A 27,633-nucleotide genomic window follows, 5' to 3' on the forward strand; every position below is an offset into this window, starting at 1 on the left:
CTTGCTCCCGAGTGTGAGGGGCGGGGCGGGAAGCGGCCCTGGGAGGAACCGCGGCGCAGGAGAGGGGGCGGAGCGTCCCGGCGCTTCCGGTTTCCGGCTGGGGGGAAGGGGCGGGGCCAGAGCTGTGGTGGGAGAGTTTGTCGGTGTTTGCCGGGCGTGTGCGGAGGCTGTGGGAAAGTCGGTGAGCGCTCCGGGCCGGGTCTGTCGACGAGGGGCCGCGACGGCCGCGGGGAACGACGAGGGCTGGGTCGGGATCCGGGCCTGGCCGGGGAGACTCGGGAGGGCGGCCGGGTGCGTGGCGCGGAGGCGGCCACGGAAGCCCTTTGCGGGTGCGCCGAGCCAGACCCGCAGCCGAGGCTTCGGGGGAGCCTTGGGAGCCCACAGGGACCGCGCCACCTCAGCGCGGGGCCCTTTCTTGCTGGACGAACGCCCCGGCGGACGGCGGCTCGGGCGCGCTTGTACTAGAACTTTCTATGAATGGGGAGGCGCCGGGTCCGGGCTCCCACCCTTAGGGGTCGTGTTTCGGGGGGCAGCGCGAGCTCTCGAAGTGAGCTGCTGGCGAAGCGGCTCAGCCCCGGTTGGGGCGAAAGTGCGTCCCTTGGCCAGTGCCGGCCTCCGGCCCGAGCCACTTCCTTGACCCCGCCAGGGCCCGCGCCCGCGAGGAAGGGCTCGAGGGGTCGGCCGAAGTGGGGTCTTTGTACCGGGGCTGAGGGGTGGGACGCGGCCGGGCCCTGCTGGCTCCCTAACTCCTGCCCCTGTGTGGCCCGCAGGAGACTCGGGGACAGGATGAGTCTGCAGTGGACCGCCGTGGCCACCTTCCTCTACGCAGAGGTTTTTGTGGTGCTGCTTCTATGCATCCCCTTCATTTCGCCCAAAAGGTACGGCCCCTGGCACGGGTGTGCAGGTGGTGGGACACGGGGCCAGCTGCGAACAGGTCAAACCTGTCTGGGCTGGGGGTGGCAGGGGTGCCGGCGGGGATGGCTGCCAGCCTTCCACACAGCCCTGCTTCACATCGGCTCCCCCGCCTCCCCTTGGGGCCCTGGTGGGCAGGGGGTGGCACCACAGGCTCCTGTTGCCGGCCTGGTGACTTCTGTCCTCCTAAGCCTTCTCTCCAGCATTGCGTAGTTGCCTCCTGAGCGTTACTCACTCTGTGGCGGATGAGGCCAGAGGCCCACTGAACAGACAGGAGCTGTTAACAGTGAAGAGAAAATGAATTTTTAATGCTACATCGGCCTGGGAACACTGATTTCAATTAGGATCTTTCAGATAAGGCGGCCTCTGCAGATACCCGAAAAAGGTTTATTGAGAAATGCAGCCCCTGGTGTGGCCCCCTGGGAAACCCCTGCTGCCTCCAGGGGAGTCCTCATGCCAGGATGCCCCAACCTGGGGCCATCCACGCCTGGTACAGTCCGGAGGCTGTGCGCAGCACCGGTAGCTCTGTTGGACCTGAAATTTGGGGGGCTTTGTAGACCAGCCTGGTTTCTACCAAAAGTAAAAGGGGAAGAGAAAAACCAAAGGATAAGGGAGAATAGCAGAATAAGAGAGTTAAGTTACTTAACACTAAAGTAAAGTAAAGTAAAGGTCCTCCCGTTGATCATCGATTTGCTCGAGCGGGCCCAGTAACGTCTCCATTGGAGACTTTGTTGTTACTGTGTTTGGCATATCCAATACGTCATGGGGAGCTTGCCAGGCTCTGCCGTGCGAGCGATATACTCTCGGTAGCTTTCCGGGCTCTCCGAGAGGGGCGGAGGAATCGAACTCGGGTTGGCCATGTTGGCTGCGTGCAAGGCAAACGCCCTACCGCTCCAGCCCACTTAACACTAAATGCAGATTCAAAGCTTACTCAGGCCACCTTGACACTAACCAACTAGTAAAAAAAATGCTCGCAGTGGACTTTGGGACTCGACTCTGATAATCAGGGATTCTCGTTGATATTCTTGAGGTCTGGCGATGGTGTTGTGATTGCATCAACCACTTCTGCAGACTTCTTTCTGCTAGCTGAATAGGGCCACAAAAACAGTGGAGGAAATGAAGAGAGGCTTGGATCTGTGTCATAAATACCCAGGGTGCTGAATGCTTCCATGAACCCAGATCGGTCACATGAACAGTTTAAACAACACGTGTGGGGCAGAGCATTTTGAAATCTATCTAGGGGGATGAGAGAAGCAGATTTTCCTTCTGAGACTCCCACTCGATAAGAATGGTTGTCTACAAATTTCTGTACTTGAACATGAACATGCATTTTTTTTTCTAAATTGCTCCCAAACAGATGTCAGGTTGGAGATTTGTAAGCAGCTGAAGCCGAGTGTTCTGTGGGCTCTTCAGCTGTCGGGAGAAGAGTGCATAACTGGATCAGAGGACCTTTCTCCTGAGGGTTCTTTCCCTCAGCCTCTATCTGTTTTGTCTTCCTCTGGCAGGTGGCAGAAAGTCTTCAAATCCCGCCTTGTTTTGCTGGTTGTGACCTACGGCAATACCTTCTTTGTGGTTCTCATTGTTATCCTTGTCCTGCTGTTTATCGGTGAGTGCCCCGTGGCTGAGAGTCTCGCCCTTTGCTCTGTCTCCGCTGCAAAGCACAGAGCCATGGTCTCTCAGGAGTCCCTGTCTGTCTTGAGGAGGAGACACTCTTCATCCAAAAGAGGCGGGGTGCTGACTCACCTGGCGGGGCATTCCAGTTGCCTAGCAGCTTTGGGAGGGCCCGCTCATGTTTTGGGGCATCTTCTCAGGTTGTGCCAGGACTGAGAGAAAGGGAAACAGGAGTATACAGACCTAGGGCTCAGGCACTGTTTCCCTCGGGTCCTTGGGCAGCATCGCTCTGCTCTGTAATTGCCCGAAACAGGCCTAGAACCAGTCAGAAGCCTCCTTGGGCTGGAAACTACAGTGTCCTGTCATATTTGGGGACCATGAGGTCTCTGGAAGTATGTTTTGGGGGGGTTACACTCCAAACCTCCAAACCTCTCCTTCCAGCTCTGAAATTGTAGAAACCTCACATTGAGGTGCACAGCTGCAGGGGCTTGAAAGACAAACAGATCCAAGACACTCTTGGGAGTGGACCAGGGGCCAGAGTGCTCTGTCTGGAGGTAAATGTTCTGTGACTTGCCAGCCAGTGTGATTGGAGAGCAGAGGAATCACTCAAGCTTGAGTGTGATGGCGGAAGGTCCTTTTTAGCTATGCTAAGTGGATTCCTTGTGCCCTGCTTGGGCAGCAGTATTGGTTTGACTTGGCTGCAGGTCTTGACCGCATCTCTCAGCAAGATGTCTTTCTCCCTGAGTCCTTAGCAGAAACTCTCCCAGCATGCTGCTGAGACTCCGGGACCTGCACAGCCCTGCCTGCTAGCTGCAGCGTTAGACATTTCTCCTTCCCGATGCCTCAGGGCCAGAAGGGATCTGTTCAGGCAGCACTTTCTCCAAACAGGCCAGATTTGGTCTATCCCTTACCAGCCACGCCAGTGAGTGTCAGCTTCCAACAGACATCACCTTTCTTAAAATACTTGGCAAAGCCCAAGAGCCAAACATTGTCAATAGGGCTCTCTCCTGAGTGGCCTTTGAGCCTAGAATGGGTAGGGAGCAAAGCGTGTTCACCCCTCAGCTTGAAAAGCGGGCTACGGAGATTTGGAAATGAACATGTGAGATTTTGCTTTTGGGCATGGGGTGGGGGCAGGAAGAGGGTTGTTCCACTCGGGTGGGCTAGGGATGCTCTTTGCAGAACCCAGTAGTTGGCCATGGTGCTGTTCTTTTGGGGTCCGGGAACTGTTTGGAAATGGAGAGACACTCCAGCTATGATGACCACGTCTATGTTCCTGGTAAGAAGCACAACCTAAGTTATAATAAAACACAAAACCAGGGCCAGAGAGACGGCTGAGGCACTTTGCCTTGCTTGTGGCCATGTGGTCCCCCAGTGATGGCTAGGGGTCACTCCTGGGCCGGGAATAGACCCTGGGCACCACCCGATATGCCCTTGGCCCCCGCGATATAAAGAGAATGACAAAAACTGAAATATGCGTCTCATCACAACAAGTAGAGTTTAATAATTCTTTCAGTGCTGAGCACAAGATTTGTTATAGATTCATTTCATTTTTATTTATTCTTTGTTTTGTTTTTTGGGCTGCACCCTGTGATGCTCGGGGTTATTGCTGGCTCTGTGCTCAGAAATCACTTCTGGCAGTCCTCAGGGAAGCTATATGGGATGTCGGGGATCGAACCCAGGTGTGCCACTTGCAAGGCAAGCGTCTTATTGTACTGTCACTCTGGTCTGATCCCTTCATGTAAGTTTTTAATGATTTTTTGGAGAAGAGAGAAAAGATAACCACAAGACAGTCGCAGAGCCTTCAGCGAATACAAGTGGGCCTGTAGCCAGTATTAGTGAGTGGTGTGGGGGAACCCGTGTACTCAAGGCAGCCTGTGCAACTTCCGCCTCCGCTCAGCAGGGCAGGGCACTGGAGAGGCCAGTACGCGCCTGTGACCTACCTGGACTCCATTATCAGTTTCCCAGCCTGCTTCTCAGTGCCCCTTCCCAGTCTGCTTTTGGCTGTGGAGAGAGCTGGTTCTGGGAGGTGGGGTTTCTGGATGCAGGTCACTTAGAAACATGGGTGTCTTTATTTGGTTCGATTTTATTGGGGGACATGGTTTGGTCCACACTCAGCAGTGCTCAGGGCCTATTGCTTTGGCTATTGCAGGGGTGACCCCAGCTGTGCTCAGGACCATGAAGGGTCAGGAATCAAACCTGAATAGATTACATCTAATGTAGACTCCTTAGCCCCTGTTCTATCTCTGCCTGACCCCGAAATGTCTTTAGTCCCCCAAATAATACATCATTATTTCTTTATTTAGAAATTCTGTCTGGAAAGTGAAAGTCTCCCAAAATTCACACCTCCCAGATAACTGCCCTTAATACTTGATAATGTCTGGTGGGAACATTAAAATTTCTCTACTATTTTCTACTGTTTTCCCTTTTTTTGTTGTTTTATGGGCCACAAACAGTAGCATTCAGGAGTTCCCCTGCTGCCTCCCACCTCCCTTGTGTTTGGGAGTCACTCCTGGTGTTGCTCACGGGACCCTGCAGTGCCAGGGATTGAACCTGGGCCTCTCAAATTCAAAGCATGCAGTCACTCAGCCAATTAAGCTAACTCTCTTGCCCACTGCCTGCTGTTTGGAATTGAATTTGGTTCACTTTGCATGCTGGTTTGGATTGTTCTTTTTCTATCTATAGTATTTTTTTTTTTTTGCTTTTTGGGTCACACCCGGCGATGCACAGGGGTTACTCCTGGTTCTACACTCAGGAGTTACTCCTGGCGGTGCTCACGGGACCATATGGGATGCTGGGAATCGAACCCGGGTTGGCCGCATGCAAAGCAAACACCCTACCCGCTGTGCTGTCTCTCCAGCTCCCTTTTATAGAATTCTTCTCTTTTTTTCTGTTTTTGATTTTTGGACGGTTTTTGGACCACACCCAGCAGTGCTTATTTACTCCTGACTCTGTTTTCAGGGCTCTCTCCTGGTGGACTCTGGGTACCCTATGAGGTGCTCTGGATCGAACCCTGCTGCATGCAGTACAAGCACCCTTCTCCCCACTGTGTCCAGCATTCTCATTCTTTGTGAAGGTTGTGCAGTTGCCTGTTATGATTATAGTGTCATCTTAATTCCTTTTGGATAGGCTCCCTTGGATTGGCTCACACTCGGGTGATTACTACAGGACTGTATCCATAGTGGTACTATTGGTGAACAAGGTTCTAAGAGTTTTCAGAGTGTTTTGTTTTTCTGCCTTTGTCTTGAGGTCACACCCAGCAGTGCTCAGGGGTTACTCCTGGCAGGGCTCGGGGGACCGTATGGAATGCCAGGGATAAAACCCAGACAGCCACATGCAAGGCAACCTCCCTACCTACCCCTGTACTATTTCTCCAGCCCGCAAGAGTTTTCCATTTTCTGTATCTTAGTTTGACTCCTGAAACCGGAGTCCCATGATGGGGAGTTTTCTGTAAGACGGTTGTATTCTGTCGATTGTGAAGGTGGGAGAGTCTGGGCTCGGGGTGCCAGCAGGAGCAGTGTCGGGGAGGTGGGCCTGTGGGCTGGTTCATAGACGTCTCTGCTCACTGTGTCCTCAGTTGAGGAGTGGGTGCGGGAGCTCCCTGGGCTTTCTACTCAGAGCACTGATTTTACAAAGCCTCCACCCTCTTGACCTAGCCAGCCCCAAAAGCCCCCCGCCTATGGTTGTCAGCAATGGGGTTTGGGGGGATAGAACTGGGCAGCCTGAAACAAGTCAGGCTATGACCTGTAACTTCGTTGGCCTGTACTCTCCCTGGGATGCAGATGTAACCCCAAGACCAGTGTAAATGCCAGGGGTGTGAGCCGAGAGATGAGAAGCAGACGAGGCTCCCTGGCTGCTCTGGGGCGGGGAGAGTGAGCCTTTTCCACGGAGCTCTTCATGACCTGCCTGGCACAGCCCCCTGGGGTGGGGGGCCGGGGATGCAACTGTAGACGTGGGCTGGTTCGTGCTCTGAGTTAGCGATGAGCATGTGGTGGCCTCTCGGGAACAGGGGCTCCCTTCTCAGCGGTCATGGTGTGTCCCTCAGCACCCAGAACTGGCCCGGGCCCTGGAAATACTGTGAAACAGGTTCCTGTTCTGAGTTAGGGGTCTCGTGTGGGGGAGATGGACAGTCGATAAGGTGAAGGTGACAAGGGACCAGAGTGCCCACATGCGCAGTCACTGTCAGGGGAGAGTGATTCCGCCATTGTGAGACTCTTGCCACAGTTCTGGCACAACCTTCTTTTGTAATTGGGATCAAGCTGGCACCAGAGCTTGGGCTGGGGACTTTGGGAGCTTCACAAGTCATCCCCTGGGTCTTGACTGCTGGGCACTTGTGCCCCTTTGCCATGCACAGGAATTTCCTGGGCTGTCAGTGGGGTCCACGTATGGGGAGTAAAACATGGGGCTCGGGGGTTGTGGGGGGAGGGGACTGGCCCTCTAGCAACGCCTAGCCACAGTCAGCCTCACGCCCTGGAGAGCCACGTAGTTGGGGAGAGCTACTGTCCCCTCCCTTGGCAGCCTGAGTTGGACCAGGCGGGAGCTCAGCTTCCGCGTCTTTTTGTCGCAGATGCCATTCGTGAGATTCGCAAGTATGACGATGTGACCGAGAAGGTGAACCTCCAGAACAACCCTGGGGCCATGGAGCACTTCCACATGAAGCTTTTCCGTGCCCAGAGGAATCTCTACATTGCTGGCTTTTCCCTGCTGCTGTCGTTGTGAGTGAGGGCTGAGGGCTGGGGAGGGACCCCCAGGCTAACTTAGAGCTTTGACGCCTCAGTCTGTGGCCTTGAGCTGACTGCCCTGTTGGAGATCAGGCGGCTACAGTAGCCCCCAAGGCCTCAGCTGTTAGCTGACCCCCAGAGGCACTGTGACAGCCAAGAGAGGACCCGTATTCTCCCTCTGTTCTGCATGCTATGTCCGTTCTTGGGATGAGAAACTGGGTGTTTGTGTTGTCTTTGAAAAAGAAACAGTACAGAGGACTGAGACCTACTCCCCCCAGGGCCTCCTAGAAAGTGCTGGCGGGAGTGTCTATGTGAAGTGTCCTGCACTGAGCATCCAGTGCCCAGTTGTTCGAGAAAGGCCAGATACCTTCGTCCCTGGGGCCAGAAGTGGCTGGGTGGGCGCTGCTACAAGGCCCTGCTCGCCGCTGCCTCCTGCTCGCAGGGCTTCCGGTTCCTGAATGTACCAGGGCAGACGGGTGGGGGGCCTTGTCGTAGGGCACTCAAAAACTGGGGAAGACTGTGGCCTCCCAGCTGCCCTCAGCCTCTGGTCACTTGAAGAATTTGCACTAGACATGCAAGTGACTTTGCATCTAGGTTTCAGGTGTTCAGAAAACCCACCCGGGCGTTTGGGGAACATGGGGACTGTGCCACAACTGCGGAGTGGCAGGTGGCGCTTTGGGGTGGTACATGGGGTCACGGGGCCTCTGTAGACAACGTTGACTTCAAACTTCCGGCAGTCAGGCCAGGACAAGGCAGGGGAATTGGTCTTGTGTTCTGAGTTCTGGGCGCTCAGAGCACTCGACAAATGAAGGCTGAGCTGGGGGCATGATGGCTGGAATGGGCAGCGGATCTGGAGCCTTGGGCCGCCAAAGCAGGATCTGGGTTTCACTGGCGGCCTCAGCCAGCTCCGAAGGCCCGAAGCAGCTTCTGAAAGGTCTGTCCTGGGTTCTAGGAAGTGGGAAACAGCAAGGCTGCGAGAAGAGCGGGCCTTGCGAGGAGGCCAGGCTTGTGCACATCCACGGAAGGAGCCGCGAGTCCGGCCTCCATGCGCCCTCCGCAGATCGGTTCATTTCTATCCTCTTCAGGCATAGAAACTCGCTGGGGTAGAGGTCGGCTCCTGCTCCTGCCTGGTGATGGTGGCCAGGAAGGACTTCTCCTTTGCCGTAGGGCAGCGTGAGAGCACGGTACCCACCCAAACCATGTGGGCTTGCGGGAAACACCATCACAGCGCTTAGTTTGGTGGTGCCATTGAAAGGAGTTAAGAGTTGGTCACTGTGAAGGCGGTCAAGCCCACAGTGCAGGTAACAAAGGAGGGTGAGTGAGCGACCCGGACCCTTTTCCGGGCTCAGATGTAGGTAACAGTTGCATCACCTCACAACTTTGTCTGTGCCACGCACGATGTTAGGTTTTTCCTTTGTTTTCCTAATTTCTGCTCTGCTTTGACTTGCTTTGTGTACCCACTAGTACATCTTAGCGATATTCCCAGGGGACTCACCCAGATCTGCAGTTCCTCTTAATGGTCCCCTAGTGTTCAGCTCACGGGGTGTGGGCTGGTTCAGTTCTGACCTTTCTAGGCAAAGCCCCCGGCCACCCTGCTGTGCGCCATGTTCCTTTTGTTCTCTCGCCCTGTTGGGGCTGGAAATGGGTCGTGGTGTCCTGGTCTCCTGGCGCTGCTGCAGCCAGACGCTGGGCAGGGAGGTCCCAGCCAAGCTCCTGCACACTAGTAGGGGGACCCAGGCACCGATCCCTTGCCCTCCCCCTGCACCCCGCTGTCTTCAGGTGCACCCTGTCGACTCTGTAGTTGAAGCGTTTCTCTGCAGAATGCACTGTCCTCTTGGTGTTTCCCACCCCTACGCAGTGAGCCAGTCCCTAGACTCCAGTTCCCGTCTAGATCCCCAGGAGCTCTTGTCCAGGTGCTCTGCAGATAAGCCGCTGACTCGGCCTGCTGTGTGCCAGCATGCGTGCAAAACCAAGAAAGCCATTAGCCCTTCGCTGGGTTGAGTGTCGCTACATATGAGAATGGTTTTGTGAGGCTCCCAGTCACTGAGCTTAGCTCCACGAACATGAGCAGGCTGTTGCTCCAGAGAGGATAAGAAGATAGGGCTGGAGAACACAGTACGGCGTTGAGTTCCTCAGCTCAAATCCCAGGCACCGTCTCATTCCCAGAGCACTGCTGGCCCTGGCTCTGTGCTCAGGAGAACCCCTGATGGTGCTCTGGGGATTAGAAGTGGTTCCTGGGATGCGAGCCAGGGTCGCTCCTGCTCCCGCCAGGTGGCAGTGACAGTGCTTCGTGGGAGCCTGGAGAACACAGTACCCACCTGAGTCTCGCAGGCTTGCGGGAAACACCGTGATGGCGCTTAGTTTGCTGGTGCTTTTGACAGGAGTTCAAGCTGCTCGCTGTGAAGTCAGCCACACCCACAGTGTAGGTAACAAAGGAAGGCGAGTATCCGAGCCCAGCTACAGGTACCAGTTGGGTCTTTTCACAGTTATTTCTGTGCGTGAGGTTGGGTTTTTTGTTTGTTTCCTTTTAGAAAGTTCTGCTCTGCTTTGACTTGCCTTTTGTACGTACTAGTACATTGTAGCAATTTTTCCAAATGACTCACCCACATCTCTCTGGTTCTTTCTGAGTGTGGATTTCCCCACCCCAGGGTTCTTTTTCTAAAGAAGGTAGAGTGTTTGGGGAGAGACCAGCAGCTAGCCTGACCTCACCATACTCCCTCGGGGCTAGAGCGAGGGGTGCCCGGGGTGCCCAGAGTGTCGTGGGATGTTGTCTGGTTTAGGTAGGTGTGGAGCAGAGGCGTGACTTTGGGAAAGCAGCCAACACTTCCAGCTTACAAGAAGGGCACAGCTGGAGGGCTGGGTGGCCCCCGCTCTGGCCATTGTGTGCCTTTCCTGTGATTTGAGTGGTGGTGAGAGCTCGGGACTCCCTGTGTCAACGGGGAGCAGCCCTAGAGTTAGGGGCCTAGTGGGCCCAGGTCTGGGGCATCTCGATTCAAGCTGTGGTGTCGGTGTGGACTGTGGGTGCTGAAGGCTGCTCGCCTGCGCCTCAGGAGCCCACAGAGCACCTTGACGTCTTTTCTGACTGGTTGTTACCAGGCTCTTGGCGGGAAGTCGAGGGGGACCTACCCGGGAGCTCAGCTCGGCACCCCCATTGCTTTTGTGCTTTGTCCTCGGCACTCTCGGCTGCACCCCACCTCGCTCACTTCAAGTTCCTGCTAGTGGCTGAGGAGTCGGTCTGAAGTCACCTGGAGGAAGACAAGGCTTTGACTAAACAGAAGCAGATTCTCTGAGATGCCGTCAACCACAGGGACATGCACTTGGGCCGTCTACCTTCGCAGACTTGACCACACCCACCGGCATCTCCCGCTTCTGTTCTGCGTGCCAGGCACATTTTCATGTTGGTTCCGGGGCTGAGGCTTCAGCTCTGCTCTTTCTCCAGAGATGTCCCACGCCGCTGCAGTGCAGGCCACCTCCAGCCACAGCGTGGGAGCTTGTGATTTTGCCTGACTGTCATGGGCTAAGTGGGCCGTCTCTGGCATTCTCCGGGCTAGCCGCTGAATTCTCTGTCAGTGACCACGGAGCCGTGGTTTGGTGAGCCGTGGGGAAACCCATTCCGTGCCTCTGCCCGTTGCTTCCGTTGCTCCAGGTTCTTTGGGCCCCAGATGTGTCTGAAGTGTCCCATCTCCCTCTGTCTTCACGCTGCGTGTGTATCAGGGATGGGTTCTGGCCCCTGAAGGACCCAACTAAATTCAGGTCAGGTGGCCTGAGCAGTGGGAAGGAAATAGGATAGGCAAACTCAGAGTTTGTCCCTGAGCGCCGCGTGGTAGAGTGCTGGGTGAGTACTTGTAGCAGCTCCGCGCACGTTTTAAGTTGCGGTGAGTGTTGGGCAACGGTGTGTGCTTGGGAGTTGGGGAGCAGAGCGGAAGGCGTGAAAGCAGAGACCAAGCAAGATGAAGTCACGGGAGTGAAATGCTGCTGGCAGCCAGCCCCAGGCTACAGTAGCAAGGGTTGGGTACAGTCTGGAGAAGGGCCGGGGTGCAGGGCGCAGGCCCCACTGGCCAGGGGGAGGGGAGGGGAGGCAGGAGCTAGTTGGGAGCTGATGTCTGAGGTGGCAGCGCTGCTGTGGTCACCTGCCGCAGGGACTGTGGTGGGCCTGTTCTCCAGAGGCGCCTGAGCTCAGCGTGCCTTTGCCTGCCCCGTTTCTCCCCCTTTCTGGGCTGTGCCCTTTGTTCTGGTCCCTCCCAATCTCCCTCCCATTGGCAAGACAGGGAGGTGCCTCCCAGGAGTTCATGCATTGTGGTTAGGAGGCCCAGGTTGGGGTCCGCGGAGCAGTAACTCTAGTGTGGGGGTGGCCTCACCAGGAAGCGCAGCGCCAGTCTGATTGCCCTGTCTGTGAGGGTCCAGGTGAGCTGTGTTCCATCCGCTCTTGACGTCTGCTGCGCTGCACTTCTGCCTCTATCCGCCTCCTGAGCTGCCTATCCCCTCGTTCTAGAAATGCCACCCCCCACTCGGTGCTGTCATCTCCACTAGACTTCCTGCTCCCAGCCACGCTCCCCAGCCTGTGCCACCCTGTCCCATGATCTGGTGCACCCATCCCTTCCTGCTTTCACGGTGGTGACTGAGCCTTCTGGGTCCCCTTCCACAGCCGGTCGGAGACTCTCCTTAGAAGCCCCCACTCACGGCCCTTGCTGCCCTCTGAGTGCCCTGTCAGCTTGCGAGGTATGGTGCAGGAACCTGGGCTCGTGCCCAGTAGGCCAGTGGGCTCTGCCAAGGACTGGCCTAAGGGGACAGACAGCTTGAGGCCCAGGTCCAGGCTGAACTGGTGGCACTGCCACTCGAGCTGTCCCGAGTTACAGCAGCAAGAAGCCGATCCAGGTGCTTCTGACGCTGGAGTCCCTGGGGGCACCTCTGTTGGGAGGACAGGCAGGGGCAGACTGTGAGGTCTGTGGCTTCCTCTTCCGTTTCCTGGGCGCCCTCCTCATCCCCCTCTGGAGTGACCTGAAGCGCACCCTTGCGGCTGACTTGCCGATTGAGTTGCACACCTTGTTTCCTCAGCCCTCCCTAAAACGCCACTCATTCGAGGCCACCACTGAAGGGCTGGCCACCCACCCGAGTCCCTGGATTCCGGAAGGCCTGAACTCGGGTTGTAGCGATTGCTGGGTTTCTGCCGCCCCCACTTGGCCATCCGGCATGGCCGCAGACAGGCCTCCCCTCCGCGCCACCTGGGGAAAGGCCAGCGGCGACGCGACTCCTGGCCACCTCTGCTTATTGCCTCTGGCTCTGCTCATAGTTGGCGCCATGGGGCTTCTGGGGCTTGCGCTTGACGGGGAGACGTGCCCGGGTGTGCATCGTGTGCCAGGGTCCAGCCTGGCCTTGGGCCCCAGGCCTGTTACACCTTCAGACTCTCAACACGGAGCACAGTGATGGCACAGCTCTCATGGGCTGCACGTGGGAGGAGATTTACTTCAAGTCGCACCAGTGTGCCTGGTACATGAGAGTATGAGAGTGGGTAATGAGCCGCAGCTGTTGGCATCGTCCTGCGTAACGACAGAGGTGGGGGCATTTTCCTACCCCGGTGCTAGTCTCTGCTGGTCCTGCAGCTGCCCTCAGGGGGTTCACGTCTGGGCTGTGTGCTGGGTAGGGTGCAGAGCAGAGAGAGACAGGAGACCCGGTTGGGACGGAGAGTCACAAGGGTCTGGCGGAGACCTAGTGGGGTGTGCAGGAGCTTCTGGCTCAGTCGAAAATGCAAGCGTAGGGGCTAGAGAGCTATTACAGTGGGTAAGGTGCTTGCCGGGTACACACCTGACTGGGCTTAGTCCCTCGAGCATCGCCAGGGGCAACAAAAGTGCAAACAGAAGGAAGAGAGCCAAATGTCCCCAACATCAAGTGTCTCCCGCACCTGCAGCTCTCTTCTGGCTGTGCATGATTTGGCAGCAAATCACGGCTCGCCATGTTTATGGGTAAAATAAAATAAGGGCACAAGACACACATGTTACACACACATAGCAGTGCTGGGGATCCAGCCCAGGGCCTCAGGTCAGGCAAGTGCACCGCCACTGAGCCCCTGGAGGAGACTTCCCTGGAAGGCCTCACGCGTACCCTGTGTGCGTTACCTCCAAGACCCTGCCTGCCCTTCCTGAATGCCGTCTGGCTGTCAGGCGCCACTCCTGGTTCCTTGCAGCTTGCTGGGTCAGTTGGGCTTCAGTCCGTGACCGTGTGAAGGTGATCTTGCATCAGGACCACAGTTGGGGCCCTAGTCATTGGATCCGTCCGCAGCTGCCACATCTTCCTAAGCATGGATCAGGACAGTGCAGCCAGGGGCTCTATTCCCCAGCTGGTAGGAGAGTCCCTCAGTGGCTAGGTGGTTTTGTTTGTTTGGGTGCCACACCCAGTGATGCTCAGAGATTAGTCCTGGCAGTGCTGGAGGACCATGTGGGATGCCAGGGATAGGACCCCAGTTGGCCCCGTGCAAAGCCAGTGCTGTATCTGCTGTACTCGCCTTCTGTTTCCACGAATGGCTAGTTAGAAGTCATTGTGAGGCCTGAGAGTGTGTGGGGCAGGTTGCTTGCCTTGCACCCCGGTTTGAATCCCTGGCACCACATATGGTCCCCCTGAGCACCACAAGGGCTCATTCCAGAGCAGAGTCACGAGTATGTCTCTAAGCACTGTTGGGTGTGGCCCAACCTCCCCTCCCCCGCCCGTCCCCAAAAGAAGTCGTCTGGATACCACGACAGAAACCCAGCTCATGGCTGGCCCCAAGCACAGGCAACCCTTGGTCTCTGCACTTGGCCGGAGACGTGCAGGCCAAGTGGCCCAGGACTGCCCATCACTGTGTCTGATTAAGGCATCGCTCTCGTCTTTGCCTGCCTCGTTGTTTTCTGAGCACTGGACTCTTGGGGATGAGCTCTCGGGGCGTCCGTGTTGCTCCTGTTGTGTTTTGCCTGGCTCCCGGCCCCTCGGTGCTCCATTTCTCTTGGCCAGTTGCCCCTGAGGCAGCCCGCCTGGAAAGCCAACAGGTGGCGCTGTGGCACCAGCTTCTCACTTGTCCGGCACAAGTGAAGAAGGGCAGCTGCCTGTCCGGGGTGGTGTCCCGAGTTACCCAGCTCACCTGGGGGCTCCTCAGGATCCGGCCCCCCTTCCCGCTTGCTTCTGCGCATCGACCTCGTCACCCGCAGGAAGAGACAGAGTTGGTGTGGAGCGTGTGCCCGTCCACGTCTTCTCCTGTGACTGGCCTGTTGCTCGTGTCCACACACAGATTCTGTTTCCTGCCTTCTCTTGTTTGCTCAACCTTTGCGAGAGCGAGTGAGCCAAGTTGAATTCAGGGGCTGTCGTCTGCCAAGGACGCGTGCGCGCACCCTGAAGGTGGCTGCCTTTCCGTCGCACCCACACGGTCGGTCAGCCCTGGGTCTTCAGGAACCCCGCCGACGCCCGGCTTCTCCCCTGCGAGAGAAGACCGGCAGCTCTTGCAGTGCCCCGGCAACTCAGCCCTTTACGTGGCCTGCCCTCGGAGGTCAGGCCCCACGATGCCTCGGCTGGTGAATGCCCTCAGCAGAAGGGTCCCCTGCGGTGTTGGGTCTGGTTAGGGACATGGAGGGCAGGGGGTGCAAGGGTGAGCAGCAGTGAGGCCACGGGGATGAGGGGCGCTGTGGGGCCCCCTGTAGACTTGGCCAGGGCACCAGGCTCTGCCCGGCCTTGGTGACGTGTGTTTTCCTGTGTGCCTTGGCTACCACCACAGTCACGAGCCTGGCTGGCTCATCAGCATGGGTTTGACGTCGTGCTGTCCCCCTCACCTCACCAAGGGGCGCGGCCTGTGCGGTGCAGCGAGGGGGGTGCGGGGGTGGGGCAGTGATGCGGCGGGCTCACCCAGGCATGGGAGGAGCCAGCTGTGGCCACCTGGGGGGCGTGTGGCAAGCCAGGAGTCTGTCCGGAACGGCAAGTTCCTAGTGTGACCAGAGCAGTGCCACGTGTCAGTGAGGGGAAAAGGACCTCGGAGGGACCAAAGTGGGGGGAGGTGGTCAGCGAGGCTTCGAGAAAGGTCACAATCTGGGAAGAGCTGGCCGCCCGGTTCCCATGGAGGGGGCTGGAGAGCCAAGCGCTCGGCCTGAGGACCCCATGGCATTCCATGCAGTGGGCGCTCAGGGCCTTGGCCACCACTGAGAGGGAGGGAGGTGGAGAGTGGGGCGGAATAAGGCGCGTTTACATGAACAGGCCTAGTGAGACCGGAGGGGACGTGGTTGGGGCGGGCTGGGCCCCTCTGGGTGGAGGGTGTGACCCTGAGCAGGTATGACTGGCCGAGAGCCCTTGGTTGCCAGAAACCTCCCCAGACAGGGAAGCGGTTTGCTGCTCCCTAGCTGGGAAGGGTGCTGAGGCTGCGTTCGCTGCCACTATCCCCTTCCCGGGTCACTTGGTGCTGCTGGAGTCCCGCCGGTGGCAGCCGCCTGCCTACTGGGGGCGGTCCCCCGCGAGCTGGCCAGCTAGGGCCACCAGGTGGCACCCATGCCCCCCCACCCCGTTTCCAGCTGGGAGGAGCAGTGCTCCTAGGGGTCCTCGGAGCCGCCTTGCCCTACGCCACGCCACGCTCTGGGGGAGAAACACACACAGACTTGCCTTTCCTGCCGGGAGGCCCTCGGTGACTTCCTCCAGCCAGGCCCGTGGGCCTGCGGTGGCTGCCGTGTGGCAGCTCCGCACGCTCCCTCCGCATCCAGAGCTGCTGCCCAGTGGGGGGCAGGCTGGTGGGCAGTAGGGGCTGAAACAGGGAAACCTGAGCCCTGGGCCACGAGGTCCCAGCTGCTAATTTTAGAGACCACATGTCATTGGAAACTCACTCTTCCTGCCAGGAACCAACGACCTGGCGCTCCGCATACGGTCAGGGGCCCCTGAGCTTCTCCCCAAACCAGGAAGCCCCTGTGAGCCCACTCTCTTGGGGTGATCGCTTCCAAGAGGGATCTGCCAGGGCCCTGGTCGGGGAGCACGCCCGCCGGATCTCATCCCCAGCGCCTCCTGGGGTCCCCCCAAGCGTCCCAGCGCCAGATCTGACAAGGAGCCCCCCTAACAGGCTGCCCGGCCTGGAGCTGCGACCACTCTGTCTCCTACAGCAGGCACCTGTCACAGGGATGCCGAGGGTAGCACCGTTTCCCCCTCGGCCGCCTCAGGCCGAGCCAGCCCGGGCCGCTGTCCCAGGCGTGCGGGATCGGTGGGCGGGCGCCCCATTTTGATAGTCTAACTGAGCTGGAGGGAGTCCTTCCTTCCTTCCTTCCTTCCTCCCTGCCAGACGCCGTCGCTCTGCCAGGCCCACAGCGCCTGCCGGGAACTGGAGCAGTGCGTGCCCTGAACTGCCACCCGTGTGCTCATCATGGCTGCTGCGGGTGGCGTGAGCTGAGCGCTGTGCCTTCTGTCCCAGCCCGAGATGACCGTGTGGCAATGTACCTGACAGACGTGTTCTGGCGGCTGCCTGTAGGAACATGTTTGGAGAGGGGGGTGGGGACTCTTGGTGATTCCAGCTCGTTCTCTCGCTTGGGAGTGGGGCCCGGGGCTCACGAAGGTGCTGTGGTCCCGAGCGGGGGCCTTGGGTTCCCAGAGATGGGGTGGCAGCACAGCCACGGTGCTCTCGCCCTTTTGACCTTGAGGAGCGGCTGCGGTCTGCCGGGCCCAAGATCCGACGAGGGAGCAGCCCGAGTGTTGGGGCCACGAGCGGACCCAGGCGGCAGCGTCCTGGCTCCTGGGCCCGCTCCGAGCACCGTTCCTCCTCGGGACGGGAAGACGCTTCCCTCCCAGCCCCACCTTTCCCCTGGTGCCAGATCCAGGCGGGCAGCCTCACGCTTGGCTACCCGGGCAATCCAGGAGGGCAGGTCTGGGCTGGAGGCAGACGTGGGGGAGTGACTGAGAGCAGGCGCGCGCCAACCCTTTTCCTCTGTCTTTTGCTCACTTCGCCCTTTTCTTTGTAAACAACCTCAGCCTGCTGCGGCGCGTGGTGACACTCATCTCCCAGCAGGCCACGCTGCTGGCCTCCAACGAAGCATTTAAGAAACAGGCGGAGAGCGCTAGCGAGGCGGCCAAGAAGTACATGGAGGAGAACGAGGAGCTGAAGAAGGTGTGTGCTGCGCCGCCTTCCCGCCCCCGCACGGGCTGGAAAGCTGGAGTGCCTGGGGGCAAAGGGCATGTCAGCGACCGGTGCCCTCTAGTTCTTGGGGACTTGAGGGGCAGGGGCACCTCTCTCTGCTGCCCCCAGCCTAGACTTGGGCTGCAAGCAGCTCCCCGGTGAGCCAAGGCTCTCAGCCGGGAGGGGGAGGGGCGAGGCGGGATTGGGCAGTGGCCGGACCCAGAAGGCAGGTCAGGAGGTGAGCCCCGCTGGGCAGGAAGGGCCAGGCCCTTTCTGAGCGACGGGGCCTGGGAAGAGGAAAAGAAGGAAAGAAAAGTATTTGGTCAGTGGTCAGTGGGGTGTGACTGGAAGTCACCAGACAGCCGTTGAGTCACCGATGGCTGCCGACGTGTGTGGAGCGGCCGGGCCTCCTCCTGGGATTGAGCAGCAGGCCCGCTCTGCACTGTGTCTGCCAGGGCCGGTGCCCAGCACCATTGGGGAATCCTAGCACCTCCGTTCGGGCGTCTACCCTGCTCGCTGTCTTCGCAGGCGGTCGGTGCCGGCGGCGGGAAGCTGGACAGCAAGGACAACCTGGGGAACGTAGAGGAGGAGAACCGGACCCTGAAGGCCGACGTGAAGAAGCTGAAGGACGAGCTGGCCGTCAGCAAGCAGAGTGAGTCTCCGGATGCGCAGGCGGCCCAGGGCCCCAGGACTCCCTGCCCAGCCCTGCGGGGGGCGTAGTGCTCAAGGTGGGGAGAAGAGAACGCAGGCAGCGTTTCCAGAGCCCCGCCCACCAGGGTCCACAGGCAGGCCGCCCTGCCTCCTGCTTGCCCTCCCCCACCCGGTCAGCTTTGTCCTCGCTGAGTGTGGCCGGTTCCCATCAGCTTGGCTGGCCAGCCCGCCCCACTTCGAGGCGACATCTTCCCACGCTCGGGCCTGGGGCCTGTCTCCAGCAAGTAGGTCGCCCTCAAGCCTGTGCTCTCTGGCTTTGTTCCCCCAGAGCTGGAGAAAGCCGAGAACGAGGCTCTGGCCATGCGCAAGCAGTCCCAGGGCCTGACCAAAGAGTACGACCGCCTGCTGAAAGAGCACGCCCGGCTGCAGGTCAGACCCCCGCCTCGGAGAAGTGCCCGTGGGAGGCAGGGAAGGGGCGTCCCCGTCAGGAGAGCTGGGATGGGGGCGTGGGGCGGGCGGAGGTGCAGCTCGAGGCCTGAGTGCCAGCCGGGTCCCAGTAGGGCCATCCGGGCAGGCTCTTGGGCGCTGCCCCCAGGTGGAGAGCTCAAGGCGGGAGGCCCCGCTAACTTGGCGCTCTGCGGTTTCTGTCCCTGCAGGCGGCGGTTGATGGGCCCACAGACAAGAAGGAGGAGTGAGGCCTGGCGCCTCCTTGCACGGGGCTCTCCACTGCTCGTGCTGCCTTGAGGCTCAGCGCCCTCCCCCCCCACTTCCCTGCATGCTCCAGTTCAGAGCCCAAGGCTCCTTCTCTCGGCACTATCGAGAGGGTATGAAGAGGCAGTTGAGTGTTCATCTTGGGGTCAATAAAGAATCTGTTCTCCGTTTGGGGGACGGAGTGTGTGTAGACCGAGGCTGTGGAGAGTGAGCGCTCCCCGACAGGCCCCCATCTTGGGGCTGGGGGGCGGGTGGTTTGTGTTCTGCTGCTGCCAGCTCCAGTGCCCCCTGCCCCCGTCTCGCTCCTTGGGACAGGTCTGTCATCTCCTTGGGGCTTGGCACTTGGGGGAGATGTAGGAAGCCAGTAGGGCTACCAGGTGGCCAAGAGGCCTGCCTGCTTGCGCCTATCATCCTGTTGGGGACAGAGAAGGTGGCCGGGTGCCACTGTCACTCCCTGCCCCACCTCCTCGTGAAGATTTGCAGGATGACCTCTGACTAATGCCAGCTGTCAGAGAAAACTTGCCCTTGGCAGTGACCTGCGGCCAGCCGTGGGCAGCGCGTGGCAGCAGAGAGGGGTTCTGGTTGGGGTGGGGCCCACTCCACTTCCGTCCTGCCCCCTGGAACTGGTGGTGGCTCCCTGGGGTTCCCCACTGACTCCAGCTGGCAACTTTCCTAAGCAGGACTGAGTCCTCACAGCTGGCCTGTACCAGATCTGACCTGCCACCTGCCACGTACATCCTGTGTGGCCATCAGGGCTAGAGGGCAGTGGAGGGGGCTTCCCAAAGATTCGGGACTCTTGCAGCTGGTGCTGACGGCCAGTGGGGCGACTCCCGCTCCACTCCTGCCTGCCCTGGCCAGGATGCCAGCTCTCTTCTCCAGTGTCCCACGGCTGTCACAAGGAGTGTCGCCCCTTCCCGGCCAGTCGGGGGTGGTGTCCGAGGGGAGGGCCTGGTGCCACCCTCTTGGTGCCCTGCCAGGGCTGCAGGCTCGTGCCACTTCTCCAGGAAGTGTCCCCGGCTCCCTGGGCCTCCCTGGGCTCCTGAGGCAAAGTCCACGCACACAGTGAGCCTGCTGCCCGGACCTGCTTGGGAACATCCCATGCACTGAGTGGAGGGCTTCCGGCTCCCAGAGCGATTTCGTGAGCAGGCAGCAGAGATGGGGCTTGGGATGGCCATGGTTTGCCGGCGGTGCCAGGCTGGAGATTGCCGGGAGGCAGCCAGTTGCCCGCAGCCTTGGATGCAGAGTCGGGGCCTTCAGGACCCCAGAGTGGGTCTGTGCAGTCGGAGAGGGCTGTGCTCTGCGGGGACCCTACACCCTACTGGCAGCTCACTGGAGGGCCAAGGGCCAGCCCCCAAGTCATCTCTCCCCCGAGTCTGCGGGAGCAGCCCCGGATCTGAGACAGCTGCTTGGGGACGGGCGATGAGGCGCACCTCAGGGCATCACACGCCACGTGACCCACAGCTGTCCCCACTCTGCACTTACTGTCTGGGGGTGCTGGTTTCCTGGGGAATCACATCATGGGTCCTTTGTGACCACATCAGTGACACGTGGCTTCAAGCTGAGTCCAAGTGGCCTTTCCCCCCCATGTGGACCCATCGGAAGTTTGGGGTGCCTGCACCCCTCTTTCTTCACTTCGGCAAGCCACCCCTCCTCCACCTCTCTCTGGACCTCTGATCTGGTCCCCAAACCCAGGATCCTCTCCTGCCCCAGCCAGCTCTGCGTTTGCCAGTTGAGTGTCACCTGAGAGCCCAGAGCAGCCAGGACCCCTGCACTCTTGGGGTCTGCCCGCCACTCGCTCCACGTCCACCGCACCCCAGACCTCTGTCCTGGTGCCGCTGCACCTGGCGAGCCGCCCCCAGCCCAGGCTTCCCATGCTGCCTCGCTGGGCTCTGGGACTCCCGCTCCCGTGCTCTGCACCTGGGAAGGCCACTGCTCACGGGTGGGAGCTCCTCCCGCCTCCCGGGCCAGCCAGGCAGTTCCTGAGGGAAGGCCTTCCTTCCTGCCCCTGCCCGTGGTGCCCCTCGGAAGCCACGCCCCACCCACCCCCGCAGAGGTCAGGAGGCGGCTTTGGAAAATGACATGTTTTTATTGCTATGTTTGCAGCGGCTTTTCGGCACAGTAAGAATGCAACCCCCCGCCCACCCCGCCCCACCCTCCCCCAGTCCCACCCCCAGCCCAGGTCCAGGCACGGGGGTTGGGTGGCCTCTCTCACGTCTGCGCTTGGGATTGGAGGTGACATGATGTGGGTTAGTTAAAGCTGCTACATGAGAGCCTTGGGGCGTGCCAAGTGCATCAGCTTGAAGCTAGCAGGCGGGGACCCTGCGGGTCCCTTCTCTGCAGGGTGCCCACCTCCCCGCCTGCCCAGCCCAGGGGCAAGGGGAAGGGGAGACCTGTGCGTGCCCCGTGAGCAGCCCTATGCCCCGGGGCTGCCGGGGGACCAGAGGGGAGTGCGTTTTACCGCCCCAGTCAGCACTGAGGACTCGACATGCGTCCCCACACAAGAGACTCGCATGGCTTGAAGCTTTTGTTTTGCCTATGAAAATTAGATCTATAAATTCACGCTCCTTGGCTGGGGTCAAAGAGGAAGGAGGGAGGGTGGAAGGGCACAGGGAGTGGCCAGGAGAGGGGTCAGGGCTATTTTTCTCTTAAGAAATATACAAGCAGAAATCTCTCTCCCAGTTTTTATAAAATGTGCAAAATACAAGCCTCGTGGCCCGCAGGCTCGTTCACACTGATGTTCCCCGCGGCTGGGCTGGAGGGCGGCGCCCAGGCCACAGGCACTCACTCACACACAGGCTCACACAATGGGTGTCGGTGGCAATGGGCGCGGGAACCGCGGGTCCCTTTGCTGGCTCTCTAAGCGTCTAGAGTGGGGATGGGGAGACGGGTTTCGCCCAGCCCAGCGACGTTCGCCATTCGCCTGGCCGCCGCGCCACTGCCTCTGGGGCCAGAGCCCCGGGCACGCACGGAGCCAGGGAGGCGGGGCGGGCGGGGGGCCGGGAAGCAGCGTGCACACCAGCTTGCTGGGGGGGGGGGCAGGGAGGAATCTATTTTTGGTGGGTTGTGTGATATTTTTGGCGTTTTATTAAAAATGGAAAAAAGTTCTAGTGCGCACTCGTGCTGGTCCCTGCCCTCCCCCGGCAGACCCCAGCAGTGTCAGGGAAAGGCAGGCCCCTGCGGGAGGGGTGGGGGCGGCCGAAGCGGGGGCTGCTATGGCTACAGGAGGACTTGCTGGTGCGGCCCGTCACATGACGCTCTCCACCACCACCACCTTGCTGCTCTCGGACACTGGGGTCAGGGTGGTCAGGCCCCTGACGTCCGAGTCCTGAGCTCTGTATTCCAGGTGGTGGAGACCCCACACGGGCTGGGTCAGGTGCTGCCAGCGCTGTGGGGACAGGCGGTGCTGAGTGTCCCCGCCGGCGCCCCGCTGCCTCCCGTGCTCCCGCCCGCCTGGCCCCAACTCACCTCCGCCAGGCTCCCCTTGGCCCTGAGGAGGGAGCCCAGGAGGTAGAGGGGTACGCAGAGCATGGAGGAGAGCGCGAAGCCCCAGCCCATGGCCTCGCCCCACCACGGGTACACGTAGGTGTTGTTGTACACCAGCGGCTTGTAGTATACCAGGTTGAAGATGAAGATACCCTGCGGGGGGTGGCGGTGCTTAGGGGGCCCTTGGTGCCCCCGCCCTGGCCCCGGGCCCTTTCCATGAAGAGCAGTGGGGGCGCCAGGCTCACCCCTCGCCCTGGCCCTGCCCCTTACCATGCAGACCAGCGGGGTGAACAGGGACCAGCACCATTTCATCCAGGGGCACGGGCGGTACCCGATCATGCAGGCCACGTCGTCCATGAAGCGGTCAGCTCCTGGGGCCGGGAAACAGTCGGTCACCCTGGTGCCCCCAGGCCTGCCCCGCTGCCCAGCCCCCAGCCCTGCTTGCCCGTGCAGCCCACCTACCGTACACCCAGGCGACCACCACGCACTCCCAGAAGGCCTGCCAAAGCAGGGTGGTGCCGCTGGCCGAGTAGTGGTCGAAGAGCTGGAAGACATACATGCCGCCCTGCCGCAGGCGGGTGGGCGGCCCTAGGTCAAGGGAGGGGCAGAGGCTGCCGAGGGGGCCAGGCGCCCCGGGCCCCTACTCACATCGGTCACCATGGAGAGGTCGATGACGAAGCAGAGGGCGCAGCACAGTGCCACCGAGATCTCCCTTTGGAAGCGGAAGTAGTAGGAGGCCGGCAGGAGGTCCAGCAGGCCGGTGATGAAGCCCTCCACGCCTACAAACTGCAGCGGAGCGTTAGGCCTTGGCCGCCCTCTGCTCCCACCTCCCTGGCCCCTGCCCCCCCCCCCCCCACAAACCTGGCTGTCCAGGCCGAGCAGCAGCAGCATGAAGAAGAAGAGTGCAGCCCACAGCGGGGCCACAGGCATCAGCGTGACAGCCCGGGGGTAGGCGATGAACGCCAAGCCAGGCCCTGGGGGACAGGTGTAGGTCAGCCGTGCTCGAGCCAGGGCACCCGCTGCGGGCTTAGGGTCAGAGGTCACCGTGAGCCCCGGAAGGGCGCGCGTACCTGACTCTGCCACCTTGGAGATATGCACGCCTTGTTCTGTGGCCATGAAGCCCAGGATGGAGAAGACCACGAAGCCGGCGAAGAAGCTGGTCCCGCTGTTGATGAGTGCCAGGATGATGGCGTCCCTGTGAGCAGAGGGGAGGAGAGGGACACGTTTGGCCGGGGTGCCTGGCACCGCGAGGGGCAGGGAGTAGGGTTGAGGCCTACTTGTAGCAGTTGTTGTTGAAGCGATTGTAACTGCCCAGGGCCGTGAGGGCTCCCAGGCCGATGGCATAAGAGAAGAAAATCTGGGTCCCTGCGTCAATCCACACCTGGAGAGGGCGGCAAGGAGCTGGCGTGAGGGGCCTGCGGGGTGGCCCGCCCTCCCCCGCCCCCGCCCGTCTGCCCCAGCTCACCTGCGGGGACCCCAGCTTGGACCAGTCGGGTTTGAGATAGTACAAGATGCCGTCCAGGGCGCCGGGCAGGAGCACTCCACGCACCAGCAGCACGACGAGGACCACGTAGGGGAATGTAGCGGTGAAGTACACGATCTAGGGGGCCAGGCGGCTCAGGCGGACCCCAGCACCCCAGCACTGCAGCTCAGACTGCCCCGAGGCATGCGAGTGTGTGTGCGTGTGTGTGCGTGTGACCCCTGCTCACCTCGGATCTGGCAGGGAACCTGAGCGTGGGTTACCCAAGTGGGGCCCCGGGGACAGGAAGGCAGGTGAGCCCATGAGCAAGGAAGAGAGAGAAGGGGAAGGGGACTTCCCAACCCAGAGAAGCCCCTGGCGGTGACCTCCCCTGCCCCGCCCTTCTCATGTACCTTTCCCGTGGACTTGACCCCCTTCCAGACACAGAAGTAGACCAGCACCCAGCAGGCCAGCAGGCACAGGGTCACCTCCCAGTTGAGGGCCCCTGGCACCTCCAGCCCTTCCGAGAGCCGCAGGACTTTGTTCCTGGGAAAGAGCGAGCCTGTGAGGGCCGGGCCAAGCCCCCGGGAGCTGTCCCCGCGGTGGTGCTGCCCCTCCCGCAGCCCAGAGTCTGTGGGGCGCTCGCTCGCTCGCGCGCGCAGGCAGCTGGGCCTGCAGCAGGGGGGAGTGCCCGGCCGGGAGCAGGTGCCCGGAGCGCCTGACTCACTCCCAGAACTCGATGACTGGGGAGCGACGGTCAGCAAGCTGGTCACATGTGAGGTTGGCTAGGCTGGCATTGGCACAGTCCTCATGGCGGAATATCTCCACGCAGTCGGGGCTGTTCCAGGGGTGGCCGCACGTGGCCCAGGGCAGCGTGGTGGTGAAGGACTTCACCAGGTAGTAGAAGCCCCAGGCCAGCACCATGATGTAGTAGGTGTTACAGTAGAAGACGATCACCATGGAGGCGTAGCCCAGGCCTGGCGAGGGAGCCCGTCAGCACCTGGCCTGCGCTGTGGGCTCCCCAGAGCTGCGCTTCCTTCACCCCCGGGCTCCCTTCTCCAGTGCCCAGGAGTAGCGGGACCCAGGGCCATGCGGGGGACAGTGATGGGGGGGGCTGGGGCCCGGGGAGGTGCAGCAAGCACACTCACCTTTGAACACGGGACAGATGTTCCACACGTTGATGCTGCCGGCCTTCATGAATTGACCCAGAGAGATCTCCAGGAAGAAGATGGGGATGCCTCCCACGAGGGCGATCAGGACGTAGGGGATGAGGAACACTCCTGGGGGCGGGGCAGAGTGAAGGCGCATTGGAACTTCCCAGCAGCCCCAGCCCCGCCAGCCACCTAGGGCGACCTAACCGGGACGGAGAACACACGTGCTTCCAAACAGCCACCCCGTCTGCCAGGGAGCGAAGGAAGGAACAGGCGTGCGTGACAGTGCGCATGCTCACCAGGGCTGGCACGGGCCGGGGCCTGCCTGGGAGAGCCCCTTTCTCTGTATGTACGGCCAGCGAACAGGGTGTGTGTGTGTGTGTGTGTGTGTGTGTGTGTGTGTGTATGTGTGTATGTGTGTGCGCGCGCGCATCTGCGTGCGTACGTGCGTGCGCACACGCAGCAGTCCTGGCCAGGGGTGCAGTGCGTGGGGTGTCTGCAGGTGTGAGTGAGCAAGGACTGACAGACGGGAAGGAATTGGGTGGGGGACAGGCTGGCAGGGAGCGAGCAGGGCAGGCACCGCCGGGGCCCAGAAGGCTTCGGGGCTGGGGGAGCTGGGCCGGCCAGCTGCTTCCAGGGCCCTCGGCTCTGCCCTGCCGCACGGGGCTTGGCGGCCGCTTGCTGTGCCCTGCCAAGCATCCTTCTTGGCTGTGACCTTGGGCCGAGCCCGGTGCTCAGAGCCTCAGTTTCCCACCCTTTGCCCGCTCACAGCAGCCTCCCACCCGGCCTGGCTCTTCGGGCGGTCACAGGATCCACGGGTCTGTGGCTGTGGCTCAACGAGCCGGGTGGGCGGGCACGGGGCACCGGGGAGGGTGTCCAGTGGCGGCGCCAGGCAGCCCAGGCCGCAGGCTTCCCAAGCCTGGCTCAGGCACCCCAGCTTCCCGGCTGCTGAGGGGCGGGGGAGGGCAGGGGAGGGACAGAGTGGCCCATTGTGTGTGTGTGTGTGTTCGTGTGCACACACGTGGGGGCCCACACAATGTGCCACTGTTACGGCCAGCAGCGGGGGCAGCCAGGACTCTTCACCTCTGTGCGCCCCCCCCTGGGGCCCCGACCTCGCCTCCTCGCGTCCCGGCCACCCCTGCCACCCCTCGGCAGCCAATTCCTCCGCGGGCGAGCCCTGGAGTCCCCGGGTCTGGGGGAAGCAGCGGCCTCGGGGCGCCCTCCCCCTGCTGCCAAGCACATGACCCGCCAGGGGGTGGAGGCTGCCAGGCCGGGCCCTCCAGCGGCAGCCAGGATGCCGGCCCCCCGCCTCGGCCGGCCCGCGGGGACCTCTCCGCCCCCCCTCCGGACTTTGGCCTTGCGCCCCGGGAGGGCGGAGGCGCTCACCTCCTCCGTTCTTGTAGCACAGGTACGGGAAGCGCCACACGTTGCCGAGCCCCACGGCGAAGCCCACGCACGACATGATAAAGTCCATCTGGCGTGTCCACGTCTCGCGCGGCGGCACGGCCAGGTGGGTTCCGGGCGCCCCCAGGACCGCGGGGACGTCGCTCTTGGCCGGAGCCCCGTCGGGCCGGGGGGCGATCAGGGGGCCCTTCTTCTCATCTCCCGACACGCTGTAGATGCCGTTTTCGGCGCTTTTCTTCGCCATGGCCCCTGTGGGGCCTCGGGGCGGGCGGGCGGGCGGGCTGGCGGACGGGCGGACGGGTGGGGGGCTCTGGGGGCCCCGAAGGCGCGGGCCCGCCCGGGGGCCTCGGGGCGACCGGGCCGGGGGACGGGGCGGGCGGGGTGCGGGACGGAGGGGCAGTCGCGGTCAGAAGCAGTCCACGAAGCACTTGAAAGTGAGCCTGAAGAATCTCATGTGTGTCGGGGGCCCGGGGGCGCGCGGGTGGCGGCGGGGTCCGGCCGGGCGGCGGCGGCGGCGGCGGCGGCCGAGGCTTCTGCCCGCGGCTCGGGCGGCGGCGGCGGGCGCTCGCCCGGCCCGAGGCTCAGCCTAGCGGAGCGCAGGCGGCATCGGCACCGGCTGTCTGCGAGCGGCGACCGGCGCGGGGCCCGCTCCCGCGCCCCCAGCCCCCGCCCGGCGGCGCCCCGCGCTCCCGCCGCGCCCCTACCAGCACCCGCTCCGCCGGCGGCCGGCGCGCCTCGCCCCTCCTGCGCTGCGGCGGCGGCGGCTCCAGCCGCTGTCGGGCCGCGGCGGTACAGCGATGGCCACCGCGCTGCCACCGGCCCTCTCCTCCCCGGCCCGACCGGCGGCCGCTTAAGAAGCGGCTCCCGGGTGATGTCACCGTCGCCCCACCCCCACGCCGGCGCCCCCTCCCCCTCCCCGCCTCCCGTCTCCCCGCCCCGCGCGGCCGGCCCGCCGCGCCGACGCCGCTCCCGCGGGGCGCGCGGGGCTGCTACCTGGGACGCGGCCGCCGCGCCCCCCGCCCGGCACCGGCGCCCCCCGCGCCCGCGCCATCCTCGCCGCCCTCTGCCCGTCCCCGCTCCTTCCTGCCCATCTCCGGCCCGCCTCCGGCCGCCACCTGGGGGTTGGGCCGCGCGTGGGTACCGCCGCCCGCCTCCGGCTCGGAGCGAGCGGGGGCTCTGCGCGGGGGGGTCCCGGGGCTGGGCTTCGGCTTCGGTCCCGTGCCTCCCCGCCGCCCCCCCGTCGCGCACCACGCCGGGACACAGTTCTGCCCGCTGGAGGTCAGCTCGGGAGTGCCACACTCGCTCGCCCGGATGGGAAGGGGTCGGGACCCCGCGCCCCCATCCCTGCCCCGCGGAGCTGGGGGCTCAGGCCGGACGGTGGCAACGCTGCCCCCTGGTGCCAGGCGGCTGCACAGACCCTGCCCCCGAGGCCTC

The 27,633-nt window shown here is 61.7% G+C and overlaps 2 protein-coding genes across 2 annotated transcripts; one reads left to right on the top strand and one right to left on the bottom strand.

Moving 5' to 3' along the window:
• Positions 1-95: 95 nt before the first annotated feature.
• Positions 96-18,894, top strand: BCAP31 (B cell receptor associated protein 31). Its single transcript, XM_056108714.1, has 8 exons — positions 96-181; positions 771-878; positions 2,418-2,518; positions 7,088-7,235; positions 17,196-17,331; positions 17,869-17,992; positions 18,320-18,420; positions 18,648-18,894. Exons 2-8 carry the CDS (start codon positions 787-789, stop codon positions 18,684-18,686), a joined length of 741 nt encoding a protein of 246 aa, XP_055964689.1. The 5' UTR covers positions 96-181; positions 771-786; the 3' UTR covers positions 18,687-18,894.
• Positions 18,895-21,369: 2,475 nt separating this feature from the next.
• SLC6A8 (solute carrier family 6 member 8) lies at positions 21,370-27,039 on the bottom strand. The gene is made up of 13 exons (XM_056108689.1): positions 26,182-27,039; positions 24,793-24,924; positions 24,372-24,621; positions 24,058-24,190; positions 23,651-23,785; positions 23,463-23,566; positions 23,256-23,380; positions 23,047-23,159; positions 22,834-22,971; positions 22,648-22,750; positions 22,456-22,556; positions 22,168-22,338; positions 21,370-22,087 (listed from the first exon to the last, which is right to left on the bottom strand). Exons 1-13 carry the CDS (start codon positions 26,441-26,443, stop codon positions 21,947-21,949), a joined length of 1,908 nt encoding a protein of 635 aa, XP_055964664.1. The 5' UTR covers positions 26,444-27,039; the 3' UTR covers positions 21,370-21,946.
• Positions 27,040-27,633: the final 594 nt, after the last annotated feature.

Source organism: Sorex fumeus, unplaced genomic scaffold (assembly GCF_029834395.1).
Source record: "Sorex fumeus unplaced genomic scaffold, SorFum_2.1 ptg000232l, whole genome shotgun sequence".
Lineage (NCBI taxonomy): Eukaryota > Metazoa > Chordata > Mammalia > Eulipotyphla > Soricidae > Sorex > Sorex fumeus.

What these genes read in the sequence shown, in the direction of transcription:
- BCAP31 (XM_056108714.1), top strand. Translation starts at nt 787, where the DNA reads ATGAGTCTGCAGTGGACCGCCGTGGCCACCTTCCTCTACGCAGAGGTT. An exon ending in CCTTGTCCTGCTGTTTATCG is followed by an intron (nt 2,519 to 7,087) that starts GTGAGTGCCCCG and finishes TTTTTGTCGCAG; the next exon opens with ATGCCATTCGTGAGATTCGC. An exon ending in TTTTCCCTGCTGCTGTCGTT is followed by an intron (nt 7,236 to 17,195) that starts GTGAGTGAGGGC and finishes AAACAACCTCAG; the next exon opens with CCTGCTGCGGCGCGTGGTGA.
- SLC6A8 (XM_056108689.1), bottom strand. Translation starts at nt 26,443, where the DNA reads ATGGCGAAGAAAAGCGCCGAAAACGGCATCTACAGCGTGTCGGGAGAT. An exon ending in CATCTGTCCCGTGTTCAAAG is followed by an intron (nt 24,622 to 24,792) that starts GTGAGTGTGCTT and finishes CTCCCTCGCCAG; the next exon opens with GCCTGGGCTACGCCTCCATG. An exon ending in TTCAACAACAACTGCTACAA is followed by an intron (nt 23,381 to 23,462) that starts GTAGGCCTCAAC and finishes CTCTGCTCACAG; the next exon opens with GGACGCCATCATCCTGGCAC.